Source organism: Cupressus sempervirens, chromosome 9 (genome assembly GCF_028749045.1).
Source record: "Cupressus sempervirens isolate cs-2001-9-10 chromosome 9, ASM2874904v1, whole genome shotgun sequence".
NCBI classification, from domain to species: Eukaryota; Viridiplantae; Streptophyta; class Pinopsida; order Cupressales; family Cupressaceae; genus Cupressus; species Cupressus sempervirens.
Window position 1 is genome coordinate 633,893,991 of NC_143126.1, and position 22,165 is coordinate 633,916,155.

The 22,165-nt window shown below is 40.2% G+C and overlaps 1 protein-coding gene across 6 annotated transcripts in view; it reads left to right on the forward strand.

Annotated features, from left to right (window-relative positions):
• The window catches only part of DCL2 (dicer-like 2), a 445,017-nt gene that overhangs the window by 13,570 nt on the left and 409,282 nt on the right, over positions 1-22,165 (forward strand). For all 6 annotated transcript variants that reach the window (XM_089801429.1, XM_089801434.1, XM_089801433.1 and 3 more), the window contains exons 2-3: positions 745-922; positions 1,036-1,149. In XM_089801429.1, coding sequence (XP_089657555.1) covers positions 745-922; positions 1,036-1,149 — 292 coding nt within the window. The remainder of the gene's footprint in view (positions 1-744; positions 923-1,035; positions 1,150-22,165) is intronic.

The window sequence follows — 22,165 nt, forward strand, 5'->3', positions numbered from 1 at the left end:
ACTTTTAAATAATTGGTCTCTGGTCAGAAAGGCAAGTGGTAATTTTATAGATCAAAATGAACTATTGTCTTTCCAAAGAAGGGAAGAAGAAAAATTTGTTTATCTTCTTGGCTGTGGTCTCTTTTCTAAGTTCTTTGCAGCTGCCCAAGTAGTTATTTTCCAATTTGACTGAATATGTTGACTTTTCAGACAGACGAATGTGAAAAATCTGAAACTGTCTGTAGGGGGAAGTGCTTATTTCATGGTATAGAAATAAAAGTTTTAAATTCTCATCAAGGGCCTAATTTTCAGGATTGTTAAAGCTAAAAGGGCCTGCCCCTGCTTCAAAACTTTCCAGAATGACTGTCTGTTCAGATATTAAATTTTACACTATCTATTATGTGTCTAGATCTCAAAAAATGATTACAGCATGTCCTAGATTTTGGAAGCTAATCATTTTTTTAGGTTGGAAGGAAATCACCTTGGCGAGAGATGTACAACCAAAAACACAAATCTAGTAGAACCCCTATTCATAAATCTGCTAGCTTGGTGTGGCACTTCCTTGTAATTGAGGTATACCAGAAGGTATAGTTATAATTCTAGACCATTTCTTAACCTGCGTCCTCGTTAATAAATTTAGTTCAAAGATATATTGAATTACCTGATTGTCATTTTATTCGGTTACCTATTGTTTTCTATATTGTTTAAGGCTACAATCCTTTTCCTGATTATTTCTCAAGCAATACCTGATGTACTGTGCAACAGATACCAGCTCGAGGTCCTAAGAAAGGCGATTGATGAAAACACAATTGCATACCTTGATACAGGTGCTGGGAAAACTTTGATAGCGGTTATGCTCATAAGGTCATATGCGCACTTAATTAGGAAACCGCAGAAAAACATTGCAGTATTCATGGCTCCAACTGTAATTCTAGTTAAGCAGGTAATTGATTATTTTTAATGTTCATTTGAAATTAGTTGGAATAAATAGAATCAAGATATGTGTGTGTGTGTGTGTGTATTTCTGATTCAAAGTGAGTTTTAAAATTGATGCAGCAAGCTGATGTCCTAAAGATGCACACTGATCTTAAGATTGGTCAATATTGGGGAACCATGGGGGTTGATTTCTGGGATTCCAGAAAGTGGAAAAAGGAGCTTGAAACTCATGAGGTATATTAAGTGTTAATTTTCTTAGTTTTAGCTAAATAAAAGTAAAAGAAAATAAATTTTGACAGTGTTCAAAGATTTGATTTCTTATTAGCTTACTCAAATGCATTTCATTCCCCAATTTATCCTCTCTCATTTTGTTTGAGAGGTTATAGAACTGACGACTTTCTATTGCCTTGGATATTCCATATATCTTTCAGACTACCATTCTGAAATTCAAATTCATAAAAACACTAGAGATGATAATTGATGAACAGCTGTCCTGCAACTATAGAAAGGGAATTGGTGTGGTTGTAGGGAAGATACCTAAAGATCGTGGACATCCAAAATTTTTAAGAAATGGGGTGCTTGAAATAATAGAAACACCACAGATTGCAAACTCTCAGGGTATTCTCTGAGTTGCTGAGTATTCTATTTTTTTTGCTGGGCAAGTTTTCACAAGATTACCTTGTGTTTTTATAGGCACAAAAAAATGCAGGTAAAAATGTTGACACAGCTAAAACACTGTTTTAAAATGCATTTTGTGATTGAACTTCACAATTTTTTTTTTTCTTTATGAGATTTTAGTTTTCAATACTTTCTAAGTTGTCTAGTTTTTGCTGAGTTTCTGTCGAGTACTTGCCGAGTTGAAAATTTTGGGTTTGTCGAGTACTCTTTGAGTCCAAGTTTGCAAACTATGAGCAACACCATAGCCAATAAGAAACCAAGCACAAATAAGCTTTAGATGTGAATAACCTAATGATATAAGTAAACTCATGACTCATATCAATATGATATTGATCACACAATGATAACATGATATATAACAAATGAAAGACAAAAACTGTGATAATAGACATCGGTTAAGATGGGTCATGCCCTTCACATCCTAATCAATTTGGCCTGTTGTAACTTAATCACAAACTAATATTAATATAAACCTTGGCCAAGTTTGACTACTTGTTGCTGCTTCATTACCAAAATTGAACTAAGTAGAAAGCATGGCATCGAGATGACTGTTTATTGTATAGGGTAAGAAGTTTAACACATGTATAACACGACTCAATGTAGAATAGGTACTTTATTCATGTATGCACTTCCTGATTACAATCTGATTACAATGACTATAATGATCCATGATGATTCCAAAGTCCATCTCGGACGTGTACATATGCCTTTCCGAAGGGGTGACTCAAGTGTCACGCGCTCATTCAGATACTACTCTACTTGTTCGCTACACTATACATTTTACTGACAACATCATCCCCCCCAAAAGAAAAAGTCGTCTCCGGACGACAATTACAGAATATTTGAGACAAATTAATAACAAATACATTAATTGACTAACTACAACAAGATAGATCTGTTTCTGTTATATCACTTTCACATTCATCTCGTGCCTGCACCAAACTGGTCTCCAAACCACGTTGCATCTGTAGCCTTTGCTAACACAATACTGTCTCCTTAGCTGACCTTGATAGCCACCCGTGCTACTTTCTCTGCTTCCAACTCCTGGGTACTCTGAGCCAAGTGTCGTTGTACTGCCTCCAATTGGATGATTAGCTCCTCCTGAGCTCTCTACGTTTCCATCAAGACAGCCTCATGTCCAACACCTGCTCCAAGTGCCTCTGGTACACAGACACTCCATGCCTGGAGTAGCTTCAAGACTTCACCAACTGGTCAGACTTTCCACGACTGATATCCGCAACGACTGGGGGTCTAGGGGGCAATGCCCCCAGCATCGTACCCTCTTCTCTTTAGTGGAATGACTATGAAATCTAGTAAAAATGGTTGTGTCCCAATTGTTACCGACTGTGCCATCAGAGTGCCCAAGGGTTTTATCCCATGTTGATCTACTGTAAGTAACTGAAAGGTGGGTGGCCACAGTGTTGGTTGTCCAAGTTTTTTCCAGATATCTTCTGGCAGCATGTTCACTCCCGATCTTTCATTTACTATTGTATTTGTTAGCACTGTACCCAGAATGCCCATCTCCACCACTGCTGGGTGTCTACCTGTCGTAAGTGCTAGTAACATTGGGTTTGTTGTTGCTGCCGTGGTTGTTTCCTTACTATCCTTTGCTTCCTTCGTCACTCTCGGGGACGGTGTCATATTTATAATAGCCGTATGCAACTGTGGCATGGTGAGAAGAAGATCATTTAATTTGATTGGCACTTCTGTTTGCATTATATGTTTCACAATGTTTTGTTCTGCCAAGTTTCTTTTCGGATTTTCAGCAGTGTCTTTTACTTGGGACTTCTCTGCTTTCATTTGCTTCTCTATCTTTTTTCGGGCTTTTTGTAACCTCTCCTTTTCTTCTTCCGCATTCGGATATTTTGCTTTCCTCGTCTGCTCCTGCGTGATCGCCAACACGTTCTCATCACATGTTTCAATACTTAATAAATTTACGCCTTGCTTTGGACATTTTGAATCTTCATGGTCCCCTAGACCACACCATTTGCACAGTAGTTGCGGCGTCTCTTTTGTAGTATAGTCCCTCGCGAAGTGACCCCATAGATTACATGCTCGGCACTGTATCATCGACCATCCACTCGTATTGTATTGTATTCTACTCCGGCCTCCATTACTATTGTTATTGTTTCCACCCCTTCCGCGTCTATTATTATTTCGATATCCACCCGAAGTTGCATCATTGCCCGTGTTGTTGCTATTGTTCGATGCTTCCTGCGTTAGTAACACTTGTTGGTGTCCTTTTGCTTTCAAGTTAAACGAGCACTCTTTTAGGGAATGCCCCGCCACCTGGCAGATGTCACAAAACTGCTTCTTTAGGCATGAACCCTTCGTATGGCCGTCCTTGTAGTTTGTGCACCACAGTTCTCCTTTTACTGTATCCGGATTCTTTTTCAAATTTTTGAATTCTTTCATCATTCGAAGCATGTCTTTTTGTAGTGCCTTCACCTTCTTGTTCGATTCCTCATCGCTACTACTACTTTTTGAAGATGAATCATCCGAATCAGAGGATTTATGCTTCTTCTTCTTACTCGTCTTTTGTTCGCTTTCCAAATCCATGACACAAGTATACGCATCGGTGTACGATGCTGGTGGTACAATCTTCATTTTGTTTTTAAGAGCTGGCCGTAGCCCCTCCACGAACGACCATTTTTTCAGCCCATCTACTGGTTGACTCTCCATTTTTTCGATCAATTCTTTCAGTTGCCTGGCATAGGTTTGGACTGTTTCATTCTTTTTTTGTTTGGTGCTGTATATCTCTGCCACTATTTCATTATCATCTTGGAGCAATCTGAATTCTGCTATAAATTCTTTTTTAACATTCTCCCATGTATTAAGTTTCTGAGGACTGGTGTCAGAAAACCAATCTATTGCCACACCCCGTAAGATTGCTGGAAATTGTCTTACCCAATCATCCTCATTTGTCACACCATTTTTCGTCCATATGGTTTCACACGTTTTACAATGTCTGATAGGGTCTGCTGAACCATCACCGTGAAACTTGGGTAACTTTTCTTTAGGGCTTGCCATCATTACTTTCCTTTGATTTTGAGGTACTTGTGTACCCGCGTTGTTCTGGATTCCCGCACTGTTCTGTGTTCCGATATTGTTCTGGACTTCCGCGTTGTACTGTGCTCCCGCGCTATTCTAGACTTCCGCGCTGTTCTAGATAATAGTCTTGTTTCCAACAATTGCGTTGTCTGGTGAAAAGTCTTCAAGCGATGTTGTTCTATTCTCTGCCTGTATCCGTTCGTCCGGTGTATCGAGAACGAAGAGATCACTCCACGCTCGTGCTCCCTTAGCACTCCGAGCCGTGCGAGTTGTTTCCCTTCCATTTGGACACTCTCCCCTCAGTGTATACAGCTTAAGGAACTCTTCCCTTGTTTCCTCCACCAAATTCAAGCGTTGTCGAGTTTCTTCTAGCAATTCCTCGGCACTCCTTAGCCTACTAGGTGAGTGCACTCCCTCCGTCTATGCCTCTTCACCCCTTCGGTGCCCCTCAGCAATCTACTGAAGTCTCTGTTTGTGCTCTGCTTGGTGTGTTAAAATTAAAATTTCTTTTGCTGTACTTAGTTCATTTTTATCTTTTACCTTGTTCCGATCTTTGTTTGGCAAATTCGGCATTAATCTTCATATCATTCCTTCGTTCCAGGTACGTCTGGCAACGGCGCCAAATGTTTACTGCATATGGTAAGAACTTTAACACATGTATAACAAGACTCAATGCAGAATAGGTACTTTATTCATGTATGCACTTCCTGATTACAATCCGATTACAATGACTATAATGATCCATGATGATTCTAAAGTCCATCTTGGACGTGTACATATACCTTTCCGAAAGGGTGACTCAAGTGTCACACGCCTGTTCGGATACTACTCTACCTATCAGCTACACTATACATTTTACCGACAACAATGACACATTGGCATAGGAGGGATTAGTGAAGATGACATGTCATCCCTTCCTTCATGACAACTCTCATTTTTTTCCCCAATGAATCAAGTGGTGGATCTCTCAAGCAGCCTTTGAAGACACTGTGCTACAATGAAAAGAAGAGGCATATAAGAAATTTATAATAGTCATAGTAAAAAATGTGCATGATGTTGCTACAACAATACATACGACATATGGTACAAAGATATATGTAGGTTACAACACATGTTTTTACTATTAGTTAGGGTATGAAAGTTAAGATGTCCTAGTCCTCTATGCCAAATTTCATTTGTAGTGGAAACATCATGCCTGATTTTGAACATTACATAATTTATACAAACATCCATCACGAACTCTTATTGTAGATGCATTCTTGATGTTAGGGTTCTGAGACCAGGTATGAACTTTCCCATCAAGTAGTGTGATACCATACCCTTTGTCTTCCATTGCTAAGATGGATACTAGATTTATTTTGATTCCTAGTACAAATAACACTCCACTCAGTTGTAGAGAAACTCCAAGTTTTTATTGGATTGTGTAGGTCCCAATTCCTTTCACAAGGTGTGTGCAATTATCTCCAATAGTGACTTCATTTGAATTTTCATCAAGACTACCTAGTTGTTCTTTGAATCCAGTTATATGATGGGATGCTCCACTGTGTATGACCCAAGTATTTCTACTGGTCATTCAATTGATAAAGCTAAATAGAATACCATTCTTTTTGTATCCTTGACTTCTTCTATTGAGATATGATTCTTGAGTCTTTTAGGATGTTTTACCACAAGATGTCCTACTTATCACATCTATAGCAATATACTTTAGACATATCCTTCTTTCTTTGAATGAGTGTTTATTTTCGTCTTTTCCCCTCTTTCTTTTGATGTTTCTTTCTTCCCTTTCTTGTGTGAGTTTGTGTTAAATACTTGAATCTCTTCACTACAGTTATCCATTATGATTCCTTTGGTGATCATTCTTGACTCTTCTTGAATACAGTGAGTTTTCAATCGATCGAACTTTGGAAGTTTGGATCTAGCACTTATCCTTTGTATGAATGATTCCTAGGACGTAGGAAGTCTGTTTAGAGCCAACATTGTTAATTCTTAATTGCCAATTATCTGTCCAATTGTAGATAGCTGGTCCGTGAAATCAGTTGTTCTTATAAAGTAAAATGTCATAGTTTCACCCTTATTCATATGGTGCAGTTGTTGCTACAGTGCAAGGGCTTGACTAGTCTTGTTTATCTCATACATGTTTTCTAAGAAGGTAAACATGGCATGAGCAGTGTCCAATTTTGATATGATAGGATCTATATGATCCTTTACTGAGTCAGCTAGGATCTTCATGGCTTTGTTGTTATTCTTTTTCCATTGAGTTTTCTTAGTTTCATCATCCAGTATAAGTACAATATTTTCCACATATGAATCTAATTCTTGTTCTCTAAGTGTCATTATTAATTTGACTTTCTATGAGACAAAATTTGCAGCACTTTCAAGTCTATCTTTAAATCTAGCTCCATTCACCATGATTGCTAATTAATTGCAAATTCCTTTTGATGATGTTTTTAGATTTTCAGAGGTTGTATATGCTCTTAGAATTATTTCCAACTTGGCAGGATCTCATCTCTCAACAGATCTTCTTGATGATATGACTAACTTATTTTGTTATGTAGAGTCTCCTTCTCAAGTATGCGCTCAAGTCCCGCTCACTCAAGTCCTATGTTGCGACACCTTCACTGGTAGCCAATAATGCATTATCTATTGTGACCGCTATTACAATAATAGATAGTCATCTATTATTAGTTAATGGTTATTTATTGTAAATATCTAGTTAGCTTTAGTTTGCTTTCATTTTTTAGGTTTCTCAAAGTTCTAATCATAAACTCAATGGGTTCACAGATTCAGATTGGGCAGGATTTGTTGATGATAAAAAGTCAACTTCTGGATGTGTTCAGTTTGGGATCTGGTGCAGTCACATGGACCCGTAAGAAGCAACAGATAGTTTCTCTCTCCTCTATTGAGGTCGAATACAGAGGGACTGTTAAGGCAAGATGTGAAGTTGTTTGGCTTTGTCGGATGCTTGGGGATATACAGATGTCACCAGTAGGACCAATTACTCTGTTTGTTGATAACGAAGGCGTTATCAAGTTAGAACGAAATCCAGTCTTTCATGAACGAACCAAGCATGTGGATGTTCACTATCATTACATATGACGGTTGAAGACGGGACTATAGATTTGCAGTATGTTCCTACCATAGATCAGACTGCAGACATTCTCACCAAGCCTCTTGGTCCTGATAAGTTTGTCAAATTCAAAGGATAGCTTGGTGTTCTAGATAGATTAACCATTAAGGGGGGGTATTACAATAATAGATAGTCGTCTATTATTAGTTAATGGTTATCTATTGTAAATATCTAGTTAGCTTTAGTTTGCTTTCATTTTTTAGCTTTCTCTGTTAGAATAGAATGTTTCTATTCTTTACGATCGTTTCCTAAGGAAATATCGTGTTATTCTTTTGTATATAATGACCTTTCGGTCTCTGTTAATAGCAAACAAGTATTTGCCAATTCCTTCGTAATAACCACCGCATCAGAGCCCACTACCTCTAGTTTGACCTATGGTGTCCTTGAACTCTCAGGATCCTCCTGTGCCGGTAACTCCATCATCTCTTCTAGTAAGCCTGTTGTCGGTGATGAGTGGAACTCTGTCTCAACTATAGCCACGCTCTCCGGAATGGTTGGGGTCACTGCAGCTAACTGAGCCGCTATTGTGACAGGGGTCATCACCACTGGCTGTTTGAGCTGTCCAAATCCTAGAATGTGTGCACTATGCATACCCATAGGAACCAAATGTATGGTCACCGAAAGTGCAAGTTGTAGGAATAGCAATGGTGTTGCCTTGATCACTTCTACCTCTTCGTCATCCTCTTCCTCCTCTCTGTCAGTCTCACTATTCTCATGTAATAATCACCCACCCCCTTTTTTTTTTTTTGAGGAGACTTGCAGACTACTAAGTATTATCAATTAGAGTGCTATTTTCAACATGACATTTTGACAAACACTTAGCAAGCATATAGCAATAAATATGCAAAGTCTAGGACGTCCTTATTTGTTGATATAATATGGATTTTGCAATAGAAATGTTCGCTCACAATTGCGTTGTAGGCTGCAGCAAATATTCAAATTGGTATTTAACAATTACAATGCCTAAAATGAACAATATGATGGAAGGAACTTGGAAGTAGATGTTGTACTGATCTACAAATGAAATGACAGCGTCCCAACCTTTAACTAGCGAGAGTGGACAAGAAACTCAATGCAAAACTGTTTGTGTACTGTAGCAGCACTATTCACGACACTGTAGCAATTTCACTATTCAAGGTATTGTAGCAAAAACACTATTCATGCATATTGTAGCAAAACACTGTTCACGGTTCTATAGCAAAAACACTATTCATGCGCACTATAGCAAGAACACTATTCATGCGCACTATAGCAAACACTATTTATGGCTGCATGACCTGAACTTCAGAGATCTTAAATTATGTGTGCAATCACTAATAAATCCCATTGTGTTTCCTAAATGAAAATGCCCGATAATCCTTGTGACTGTGTCTTTCAACAACGAAGAGAAGGCTAGCAAAGAGGGATTTCGTCTTCCAAGCTCAACAATTAGATTTCCCAAAACTCCAATAGCATAATAGTACTATCATTCGAGCATACCCCAACTCATTCTAGCCAAGAGAATATAAAGTCCTCCAAGAAGTCGATTTCATTTGCATAAGCAATGTGGGATAAATGAGAAACAACTTTTCAAAACAACTTCATAATAAAGTGACTTAATTAATAAGTCTTTTATTTAATTTTCACTTTATAATAAAGTAAATTAACTTTGGCATATAAGAGTTGAACTCTGAATACCATGTTTGATAGCTTGATGGAAAGAGTTCAACCAAATCCACCAAGCCGAACACTGCAAATTTCCATATCACTTGACTCCCACTGACTTACTAAAAATAGTAACTCCTAAAAATACTACCAAATGAGCTCCCTAATCACTTCATTAGCCTACGGAAGCTCCTGTTATAGGCTAATCTATTGACCTTGATGGTCACATTAAGTAGGGGCCATTACATGTTAGAAGATGTCTCCTGCTGATCACTATCCATATTCCCCTACTCCAACTTGGTATCCAAGTCCTGTTTGGGTCGCTTTTGCTTAATCGTGGCCTTCTGTCGGCCTGGCATGTCTAAGTGTCTCCATTGCATGATGGGGGGCTTGCTTGGCACGAGTGGGCCATGCTTGACTTGTAGCTTGTTGAGAGGAATCATCCGTGCTGTTGCATCTAGGAATAACCCATTAGTGTAGTGAGGCATGTAGAATGTCTTGTGCTGAAGCATCATGAATTCATACATTCTTTCTGTTAGTAGTGCGGCCCATTTGTACACTCTCTTGTTCTATAATGTTCCAATCCTGGAGAACGCAACTTTCACTATATCCTAATCCCGTTCCAGTCAAGTGGTGGAGGGGGTAAGCATCATAGATGGCCATATACTGCTTTGACATGGCCATACGGTATAGATTGGCTATACGGTGTGACCAAACAAGCTGTCTAAAGTCTGGACTAAGGCCATATGGAAGATAGAGGGGGGGTGTATGGTATCTACTGAGGCCGTATGGTAGATGTCTAAATGGTAGTATGGTAACAATGCTGAGGCCGTATAGTTAGTGGAGGAGGTGTACGGTGGACTTGAACATAGGCTATATGGTGGACATGTGCAATTGGAGGGTGTGCCAACAAGTTGGCTATATGGGAAAGGCTTGACGCTGTATGACAGGTAGGAAGTCAGCTGTACAGTATGTATGGTGAAGGGAAGTGAATTATTGTGTTGATTTAAGGGCTGTATAGTCAGGTGCTTGCAATTTGGACATTAACTAGTGAATGCAATCTTGTAAATCTACAAAAAAAGTTAGTTCCAAATGATATCCAGAGACAACGATATTCCAGAATAATACTTGAAAATAATAATGCTTCGATTTGCCAGATCCGAGCCGAGAAGTACACAACGGAATAGGGTGAGGGTTGAATCCCATCGAAACAGAGGGAGAGCCAAGTAGGGGGTCTTTCACTTCCAAAATGGCGAACAACAGAGAATCCCAAATAAGAATTCGTAGTACATAGAAAATAATCCAAATTGCATACCTAAACACAACCTATACGCCGTGCTTAGATACCCGTTGGGGACAACTTTTCGAGGGTGTACAAAGATGGTCGACGACGACACAACTATGAAAACAAAATAGAAATGGGTCCGAGATACATTAAACCAATCGGCCCATTACAATAGTTTGATAAAATGATTCATTTTATAACAGGAACATTATAGTCCTCCGATTCCAAATTTTGCTTGACCTCAAGCAAATGCAATGCCGGGTGCTAGAGAATGTGCTCGCCCTCCCACGTCGTGTCATCCAATGGCAAGTGTTTCTAATGGACCATATATTCCTTTACTGTGTGGTTCCACAAATTCTTCTCACGTACTTCGATGATCTCAACTGGTTCGAATATGAGCTTTCCTTCTTCATTGAGTGGTGGAAGATATGTGGCAACTGTGACGTTCTGCCCTACGACCTTCTTCAGGCATGAAACATGGAAGTTGTTATGAATACGGCTTCCCTTCGGAAGTTCCAATTCATACGCGACTTCACCAATGCGATGAACTACACAATAGGGGCCATAAAATCATGGCTTCAATTTTTCTTTTCCTTTTTTCTTCAATAAGGATTGTCCATATGGTTGGAGCTGGAGATAGACCAAATCCCTTACTTCAAAACTCCTCTCCATTCTGTGTCTATCGACATACATCTTTTGTTAATTTTGTGCTTGCTGTAGGTTTTCCTTCAAGCATCTCAGTATGTCTTGTCCCTCCTGAAGCTAGTCCTTTGCCCTTGGTGCGCGGCTGTCACCCAGAACTATGTCGGTGAAGGAAAGGGGTTTGTACTTGTACAAAGCTTTAAATGGTGCCATTCTAATGGACATGTGGTATGTGGTATTGTAGCAATATTTCCCTAGATGTATCCATTTGACCCATGCTCGTTGTTGTGCCAAAATGTAGTTCCAAAGGTAACCTTCGAGCCATTTGTTCACAATCTCCGTTTGTGCGTCTGTCTGTGGGTGGTAACTAGTACTTGGTGATAGTTCTATCCCTTTCATCCAAAACAGTTTTGTCCAGAAGATACTGATGAATCGTCCATCCCGATCACTAATAATGTTTCGGGGTAACCCGTGCAGGTGGAAGACTTCTCTAAAAAACAGATTGGCAACTTGTGTGGCCTAAAAATCTGAGTGGATGGCAAAGAAGTGAGCGTACTTTGTCAATCTGTCAACCATCATGAAAATGCAATCCTTACTATTCACCTTGGGAAGCCGTGTTATGAAATCCATTGAGATACTTTCCCATTTATGTTTTGGAATTGGTAGAGGATACAGTAACCTGGTAGGTAGAGTATGTTCGGATTTGTTTTGCTGGAAAATTGCACACTCTCTTACATACTGCAACATATGCCCTTTGAGTCCTTTCCAAGCAAACCTTTCCTAGAGACTTTTGTAAGTTTTGAGGAAATTTGGGTGTCCTGCCAAGGGTAAGTCGTGTATTTCCTTCAAGATTTTCTACTTCAATTTGGATTTCGGCACTAAAAATATTTGATTCTTATAGTAGATGATGTCATCCACCACCCTGTACTAATCATCCTGGGTATTGCCATCCATTAGCTCATAGGAAAATGTGTTTTTAGAGTATTCTACCAATAGATATGCCTTTCATTCAGCTGAAATTTGGTTTAGCAAGCAAATGGTGGGTTTCCTGGACAAGGCATTTGCAACTACATTATTCCTCCCTTTCACATTCAATGTCAAAATCAAAGGCTTGAACCTTGCTTACCCATTTTTGTTGCCTTTCATTCAAGTCTCGTTGCTGCAAAAAATATCTCAAACTGTTGTGATCCGTATGGATGACGAACTTGGTACCTACCAGATATTGTCGGAACTTGTTTAGTGCATGTACGATGACCAACATCTCTTTGTCATAAATGCAATATAGGCGTTCTGATTGCATAAGCTTCCTACTCTCATAAGCTATGGGGTGTCTATCTTGCATCAATACTGCGCTAATGCTTTCTCTGGAGGCGTCACACTCCAAAATGAATGGTTGAGTGAAATTAGGTAATGGAAGTACGTGACAAGTGCTCATTGCCTCTTTTAGCTTATCAAAAGTGAGTTGTGCCTTTTCATTCCATTGGAAAGACCCCTTGTCAAATCCATTAAGGGTGCGTTGAGCTGAGAGAATCCTTTAAGGAACTTTTGGTAGTAACTGCACAGTCTAAAAAATCCTTGCAATTCTGATAGTGATTTTGGGGGAGGCCAATCAAGGATAGCCTGAATCTTCTCCTAATGAACATGAACTCCGTATCTATTGATAACATGCCTCAGGTACAATATTTTTGTCATACTAAATTCACACTTGGATTGCTTGACGAACAAAGATTGCTCCTCCATGAACCTTAGGACTTCATCCAAATGCTTTTGGTGCTCCTCCCATGTCTTACTATAAATAAGATCATCAAAAAATATCAACAAGTACTTATGCAACTATTTGTTGAAAATGCGATTCATGCATGATTGGAATGTAGCAGGTGCATTTGTCAATCTAAACGACATGACCAAAAACTCATAATGTCCATAGTAGCAATGAATGGCCATCTTTTCTATGTCTTCCTCCGTCATGCAGATCTGATGGTATCTGGAACGAAAATCTATTTTCAAAAAATAGACCGCGCCATGCAATTTATCTAGCAACTCATCTATCCTTGGAATGGGGTATCTATTCTTTATTTATTTTTGTTCAACGCATGGTAGTCTACACACATGCACATTGTCTCGTCCTTTTTTTTGACCAATACCACAGATGACGTGAAAGGGCTAGAACTGGGATCGATCCATCCTTTCTCTAGCAATTCCTGAATCGTCTTTTCGATCTCATCTTTGAATTTCTTGGGATGGCAGTACAATGTGGTTATGACTGGCTTGGCTCTTGCTTTCAACTTGATAGTATGTTCAAACCCTCGATGAGGCGGTATGCCAGAAGGAATGTCAACGAAAACTTTATCATGTTTACTCAAAATATCCTGGAGTTCATCATCTTGTGGAGGTGCTCGTTGGCCTTTTATAGGTTCCGCCGAGATAAAATAGTGTGCAGCCCACGCAACGTCATCACGTCGAAAAATTGCCTCCATCTGATGTGTAGAAACTTCTTTCGGACCTTCGTTTGCCATTCCGCGGAGAACAACCTTCTTTCCATCAACAACAAAAATGAAGTCCATCCTTTTGAAACTTTGAGTGTATTCATTAAGTGTCTCCATCCATTGTATGCCTAGAATAACCTCCATGTCATCAAAGTCCACTATGAAGAAATCCTCAGTCACTGTGTGATTCGCCATGGTGATACTTATCTGGGAAACAAGGTGCGTGTAGGGCAGAAGTGTCCCTACGTAAAACTTGACCTGAAAACCTGCGTGTGTCTCCGTAGGTAGACCTCTTTGCTTCACCACAGATGAGTTAATGAAGTTTAGAGTGGCTCCACTGTCAAGCATCACCATAACCCTTTGTCCTTGAAGGGTTCCCCATACCCGAAAAACTGTGCACCTCGGGCTACTAGCTAGGGCGATAGTCCCTCTTTATGGTACCAACGTTGCAATCCTTTCTGTACAGTTCAGTCTAACCATGTTGGTGTCACGATCTTGGTTGCTTTTGGTGAGTGTTTCTTCTTGTTCGTCCTCATCATCGAACATGACCTCAATGTAGTGTATTTTTCCTTTCCCGAGGCATCTGTGGCCAGGTTCCCACGGTCCCTTGCAGTCGAAACATAATTTCTTCCTTCGGAGTTCCTGTTTGGTAGCTTCGTCCAATGACGGCTTCCTGGGTGGAGGCTTATTATCTTTGTCCCTCAGAACGCTTGTGGTTTGGGGTGTAACTTCGAGAAGATGATGTCGATGATGATGCCATGCTTCGTGCCTTCTTAATAGCCTCCAACAGAGCGATAGGATTGAACCCTTTGACCCAACCTTTCAGTGGTTCTGTCAGTCCGTCCATGAAGAGCACTATCCGTCTTCTTTCAGAAATGTCTGTGACCAAAATAGAGAGTTTTTGAAATTTCGCAATTTATTGGTCAACCGATCCAGTTTGTCTCAATTGTGCCAAATCTTTGAAATTGAGTTATGGATCTTTACCATCAAATCGCTCTATCAATCTCTTAGTGAATTCTGCGTAAGTAGTTATTTGATCATGCCCCAGTGTCATGGTGCCGTGATGCCACCATTCATGTGCAATCCCCTCCGATTGCAACAACACAAATTTAATTGCTTCTTCTTCTGGCATAGGATTTAATTGGAAGTAAGTATTGGCCTTCATTACCGACGCTTGAGCAGATATGGATCTAGATTTACTTTACTCAACTTTCTTCTGAGATCATCATTAAAGTATCCTTGGTTTTCGCCTCTCGAATATCTCATTCTCAGATCTGCATAATCTTTGTAGGATATATCCTCAAAATTCACATTCTTCCAACCTTCTCTCAATTGTTCTTTCATCTCTTCAAAGGTGGTTTTTTCCCTCCGTGTGGTGCCTGAAAAGACGGTATGGAAGGTTGAGAGCGTATTGGATGAGGGTTTGTTTTTCCCCGACACCGAGTCTGCATTGTGACCATTTTGTTCTTTGGATATTTTATTGTTTGCCAACTTCTTGAGAGTCTCTTCCATGAGTCGTTGAGTATTGGTGATTTGTGCCTGATTCTTTGCAAGTTCTCTCAGTAGTGCCATGAGTTCAACAGTTGTTGGTTTCGGTTCGATAGCCATTCTATCAACGGAATGGGTTCTTTGTCTCTTCTGGCTATAAACTTTCATTCACAGTTCATAGACTGGCAGGATCGAAGCACTTTGATATCATTGTAATGTTCCACTCCTAGAGAATGCTACTTTAATTGTATCCAAATCCTGTTCTAGTCAAGTGGTGGAGGGGGTAAGCGTCATAGATGGACGTATACTGCTTTGACTCGGCCGTACAATACAGATTGGTCATACGGTGTGACTGAATAGGCCATGGGAAGTCTAGACTGAGGCCGTACGGTAGATGTCTAAATGGTAGTATGGTAACAATGCTGAGGTCGTACAGTTAGTGGAGGAGGTGTATAGTGGACCTGAACATAGGCCGTATGGTGGTGCAATTGGAGGGTGTGCCAACAAGATGGCCGTATGGGAAAGGCTTGAGGCCGTACGACAGGTAGGATGTCAGCCATATAGTATGTACGGTGAAGGGAAGTGAATTATTATGTTCATTTGAGGGCCATACAGTCAGGTGCTTGCGATTTGGACATTAACCACCTTCAATGAATGCAATCTTGTTAATACACAAACAAAGTTAGTTCCAAATGATATCCAGACACAACAATATTTTAGAGTAATACTTGAAAATAATAATGCTTCGATTTGCCAGATCTGAGCCAAGAAGTCCACAACGGAATAGGGTGAGGGTTGAATCCCACCGAAATCGAGGGAGAGCCAAGTAGGGAAGGTCTTTCACTTCCAAAATGGTGAACAATAGAGAATCCCCAACAAGAATTCGCAGTACATAGAAAATAATCCAAATTGCATACCTAAAGACAACCTACACGTCGTGCTTAAAATATCTGTCGAGGACAACTTTCTGAGGGTGTACAAAGATAGCCGACGGCAACACAACTATGGAAACAAAACAGAAATAGATCCGAGATACATTAAATCAATCAGCCTGTTACAATAGTTTGATAAAATGATTTATTTTATAATGGGAACATTACACGTTCAGGATCTCGTTCATCAATGCTACCTCTGGAAATGAGAAATCAGATGCATGACTTGATCCTGTGAGCCTACTCTTCACCAGGTCCATGAGGCAACGCCAATGCCCTTCCTGTATGTTGGACTTCTTCAGTCCTCTGCCCTTCAAAGTGTCCATCAGGGCTTCTTTTTTTGCTTGTGACAGTTCACCACATACAAGCTCTATCTGTTGCGCTTTCACCTCTTGATTTAACTTCTTTGGTTTGTTATCAATTTTCTTCCCTCCCTGTGCATGGCCAGGTATTCCAAATACCCGTGTGAAGTTTGGTGTGCTGAATGAGTTTACTAAGTCACGCCCAAGATAGGCAAACAAATTAGTTTTGGAGAATTGATTATAGGTATCTACCAACGTGTGCAAAAAGCCTTTGTAATCACGAATGCAAAAAAATGACATTTGTATCGCCCCCTCTACCCGCACCTTCCTGATGCTATTCTTCACCGAGTGGACAGCAGGAGTATCTTGCAACCATTTCCTGCATTCGACTCCATTGAAGCCTTTGAAAGAAATATTCTATGGTGTGAGGTGTGCTGGTGTAGCCGCTGGCTGTGTTGCCTATTTGCCCTTCTTTTTGTTTGTGCCTGTGTTTGTGCTTCCTACAACATGAACATCTGAGGGCAATGTCTTTACATTTCTGTTCATTTTCTTGCTTGTAGTTGATTCTTCGTCTAACTTCTTCCAAGCTCTCCTCCTTGCTGACTGCATAACGGTCAGCTCTTTTGTCTTTGTGTGGAGAAAAATAGTGCGGGAAGTTGCTTCTCTTTGGAATAGCACCTCACAACTTGGTAGAATGCATCTAGAAAACTCTTGCAACCGATTGTACAACATTCGTACGACTCTTGAGAGATAACCCCACTGAGGTTTATTGCTGTTGCGTGATACCTACTACTCCTCCAAGTTTGTGTCTTCTCCCTTCAATGCTCTTGTATGACTATGACTACGACTAGGCATGTTCATGCTTCCATTTGGATGTACGGAGTTTTGGTGTTATTTCCTTTGGCTGTCTCCTGAAACTAATGGTGCCGAGTGATGTATTCTCCTCCCCATCGTGCTTGATGTATAATCCCGTTGCTGTTTCGTTATAATCCCATCAAAGAGAAATATGGTCAATTTTATCAATGCTTGACAATGAGAAGTGGGAGTTCGTACAATTCGTACAGTATCTATTCTAATCCTTTTCACATGATATACCTCAATGCCATACGACCTGTACATGTTTCTCTATGAATTCCACAGTGTGGTCCGTATGGTCTATACGGTATGTGGTGCCTAATAGCTGATGTGAGGTCTGTACACCATACAGTATTAAGTGCTTTTCCTTCTATTCAATGGTGTTTTGGAACCTTGTGCAAGAAGGGTTGTACGATGGATGCTTCTCTGGCTGTACGGTGTGTGCATCTCTGGCTTTATGATTCAATGTGCTCGGTGTGGCTGGTGATGGCATATCCCTTCTAACCATACGGTATTTTCTTCTAGCCGTACAACTGTGTTTCCCTGTTGCTTTATGGGCTTTGTGATTGTACGGTAGCTCTATTATGCTGGCCTTAACTACCATATAGTACGATTTGACTTTCCTGCTTTTGTTTTAGCCGTCTTGTGTTATGTTTCTCTTCTTAGTTTCTCTCCTTATACCATACGATGTAGTTTGGTGTCCCTAGGTGCCATACGGTCTTTTCCCAGTCTCATGGATGGACACATATATAGGTCATATAGTGCTTGGTATGGTATTACTATCTTTGCCTCCAAATCATAATTCCTTGCTTGCAAATATCAAAATCCTTATGCCTATATTTGGCTATACTTGATTACTAGTAGTATAATTATTATTATTAATTATATTATTATTTACATTCCTTTTGAATTGTTCATCCGGGTGTCATTATCTCCCCAGACTTCATTCCGTTGTGATAGATTTTTAACTTTGATCCATTTACTGCATCGACCACCTCTTTAACATCCAACGTCCATGATTTGATTGCTCCGTTATTACCCACTTCACAAATTTTGTATAGTCTGACCCCTTCACCTTAAATTTGCCGGGTTTGATTTCATTACTCTCGTTATACTTTAATACTAATTGACCTTGTTGGAACTTGTTCAGTTTCAAATACTTGTCGTGCCAAACCTTGCATCTACATTGTGAAACCTCGGTGGCCCATTGTGCTTGTAATCTTCACTCAACTAGCTTATTCAGGTTATACAACCTTTCCCTGAGACTTTCCATATCTCCCAACTTGTTTTTGATCGCTATTCACAAACTTGGTACCATGAACTCTGTTTGTACTATGACCTCCCGACCATACCTTAACCGAAACAGAGTGTCTTGTGGTAACTTTGTAAGAGGTACAGTATGCCCATAATGCCGATGGTAACTTTTCCTCCTAATCCTCACGTTCAATTGCATAAGACTTGTAAATTACTGCAACTAAGATTTTATTTGTAGACTTCGCCTGCTTGTTTACTCTCGGGTAGTACAAACTCGACAGGGAATGGTAGATTTTGAATTCCGTGGTGAGTAGTCTGATTACATTGTTGACAAAATGTCCCCCACAATCGCTTGTTAGTTGTATTGGGATTTTGTACCTCATAATGATCTGCTCGTAGATAAATCTCGCTGTGCTTATTGCAAAGTTGTCTGGTAGGGCCTGTGACTTTACCCACTTTGTATGGTATTCGGTTGCTACAACAATATATCTGCATCTTCGAGCTTTGCTTACCTTCAGTGGCCCGAAAAAGTCTATCCCCCACTGTTTGAATAGTTCCGACACATGTGAAGGGTTCAAAGACATAAAATCCCTCTTTAGTGTCTTCTTGACTCTCTGGCATGTAGCACATGCAATGATCCACTACTTGGCATCGTTGTGCACGGTTGGCCACCACAATTCTGCGAGAAGTATCTTATGCACAATTGTGTTCGGCCCCATATGTCCACCTGCGGGCCCTTCATGTGCTTTCAATACTTTTGGTATTTCCTCCTCTAGAACACATTGTTGTAGAACCTGGTTGGGTCCCATCTTGTATAGCAACCTGTTGGTCGATTGGAACATTCGACTTCTCAATACTAGTTTCTTCCTCTTGCTTGGCGACATTTCCCCAGGAAATTGCCTCGTTGAAAGATATGCCCCAATACTCACATACCAAGATGGTAGTACGATGATCTCAAATAGTTGTGCATTAGGAAAGTCATCATTGACTCCCTTTGGAGGTTCTCTCGATTTGATCCTAGATAGATGATCCGCACTCACAAGGCTTTTCCTAGGCCATACCACAACTTAAATGTAAATTCCTAGAAGAGAAGTAGTCATCTGCTTATTCATCCTTGAATGATCGGTTTATTCATGATATATAGCAAGGCCTAATGGTCTACATAGAACACAAATGAAATAGCCAATAAGGAGTGTCTAAACTTTTGTATTACGTACACCATTCCGAGAGCCTCCTGCTCCGTCTTGCTATAATTCTTTTCTACTCTTGACAATAGTCTACTTGCCAAGTACACTAGGTGGTCCAATCCACGATCACCTGTCTATGCTAGCGTTGCTCTGATTGCGTAGTTTGACGCATTGACATGCACATGGAACTCCTTGTCCCAGTTTGGATAAGACAAGATAGGTGTTGTGGCTAATCGTGTTTTCAATCCTTGAAAGGCTTCATCCTGCTCTGATTCCCATTTGTACGGTTCTCTCTTGCAAGTTAGGTTGTTGAGAGGGTAAGATATTTTGGAAAAGTTCTTAATAAACCTCTGATAATACTCTATGTGTCCTAGGAATGATTTTACTTCCGTTACATCTATCGAAGGTGGTATTTCCAGAATCACTCAGACCTTGTCTGGATTTGTCTTCAATCTTGCCTTCCACATGATGTGTCCCAATAGTTTTCCCTGAGGTACCATGAATATGCACTTGTTAGGGTTTAGTGCTAGGTGTGCATGTTTGCATATTTCCATACATTCCTTGAGTGTAGTCAGATGCTTGTCCTCCACACTGAAGACTGACCAATCGTCCAAGAACGCTTTGAAGTTTCCTACTAACATCTTATCGAAGATGTGTAGGATGATTCTTTGAAACGTTGTCAGGGCATTGCACAGATTGAACGATATCCTGTTGTAAGTGTAAACTCCATCTTCTACCACGAAGATTGTTTTGAGCTTATCTTCCTCTGCGATGGATGTCTGGTTGTAATCGAAAAATCCATCCATGAATGAATATATTTCATGCCTCGCTACTTCCTGTATAATATTGTCAGTAAACAGTATCAAAAATGGATCCTTAATTGTTACTGCGTTCAGACAATGAAAGTCTACACATATCCTTATTTGAGTGGTATCCTTTTTCAGTGATATCACAATTGGAGATGCCCACTCACTCGCCTGTACCTGAAAAATAATGCCTACCTCAAGCATTCGATTAATTTTGTTTGTGACCTGTGTGGCATATTTTTTGTTCATCTGGTATGGTTGCTTCCGTATGGGTACTGCCCCTTGTATCAGTGGGATGCGATGGACACACTTCTAGCAATACCCCCTTCAGGTCTTTGTATGTCCATGCGAAAGCATCCTTAATACTCCATGAATATCTTAAATGTTGCTGCCTTCAAAACTGGATTCCAGTCGTCTCCCACAAATATGTTTTTTGGATTAGCCTCATCTCCTAAGTTCACTGTCTTCACAGTGAGTTCTTCGTATTTAATAGGCTTCTCGTTGCTGAATGTATGTGTAGGTGTTTCATCTATCTGCCTCTCATTTGATTTCTTTGTATTTCTGTTGGAAATTTGTTCTTTTCCTCTCCCTTCTTCAACCCCTAACATGTGACAGCTTGGAAATAGTTCATAGTCCTCCATTTGCCAATGGAATAGGCAATTCATCGAGTCCAAGTCGTCATTGTTGGATCCTCCTTCAAGTCTCGGGATTCCTTTTTCATTGGGTTCCATTTGTTTCTTTCCTTCTTCGTTTCCTTCTTCGCCTTCAAAGTCTGATGACGTTGCCTCCTCCCACCATCTGGGTGTGTAGGTCAATTACGAACCTACGACCTCCTCTTTCCATGGACATGGTTTTCCTTTTCCAATCATGTTTCACCTTTGCCTGTACCAGCCAACCCCTTTCGAAGATGGTGTCATACCCTTTCCTTTTCAATAGAATGACCATGAAGTCGAGTAAGAACGGTTGTGTCTTGATCGTTATGGATTGCGCTATTAGAGTCTTGAGGGGTTTGATTCCGTGTTGAGTAGCAGTGAATAGTTGGAATGTAGGCGGCTATAGGGTAGGTTGCCCCAATTTCTTCCATGTTTCTTCAGGTAATACATTTACGCTCGACCCTCCATCTACGATGGTGTCCATGAGGATAGTTCCAAGAATACCTATCTCGACTACTGCAGGGTGTCTTTCTATGTTTAGCACAAGTAGCATTGGATCTACCGTGGTCGTTTCGCTTCCACCTTGTGTGTCCTTCCTTTGCTTTTCCACCACCTTTAGGGATAGTGTCATATTTAGGATTGCGGTCCATAATTGAGGCATTGCAAGAAGAAGTTCGTTCAGTTTCATAAGAACCACAGCTTGCATTACCTACCGTATGATGCTTTATTTTGCATGGTTCCTTCTTGGGGTCCCGATAGTGTCATTCACTTGCATTTTTTTGGCCTCCATCTCTTTTTCTATTTTTGCATTTGCTTGTTACACCCTTTTCTTTTCCTTTTCTGGATTTGGGTATGTTGCC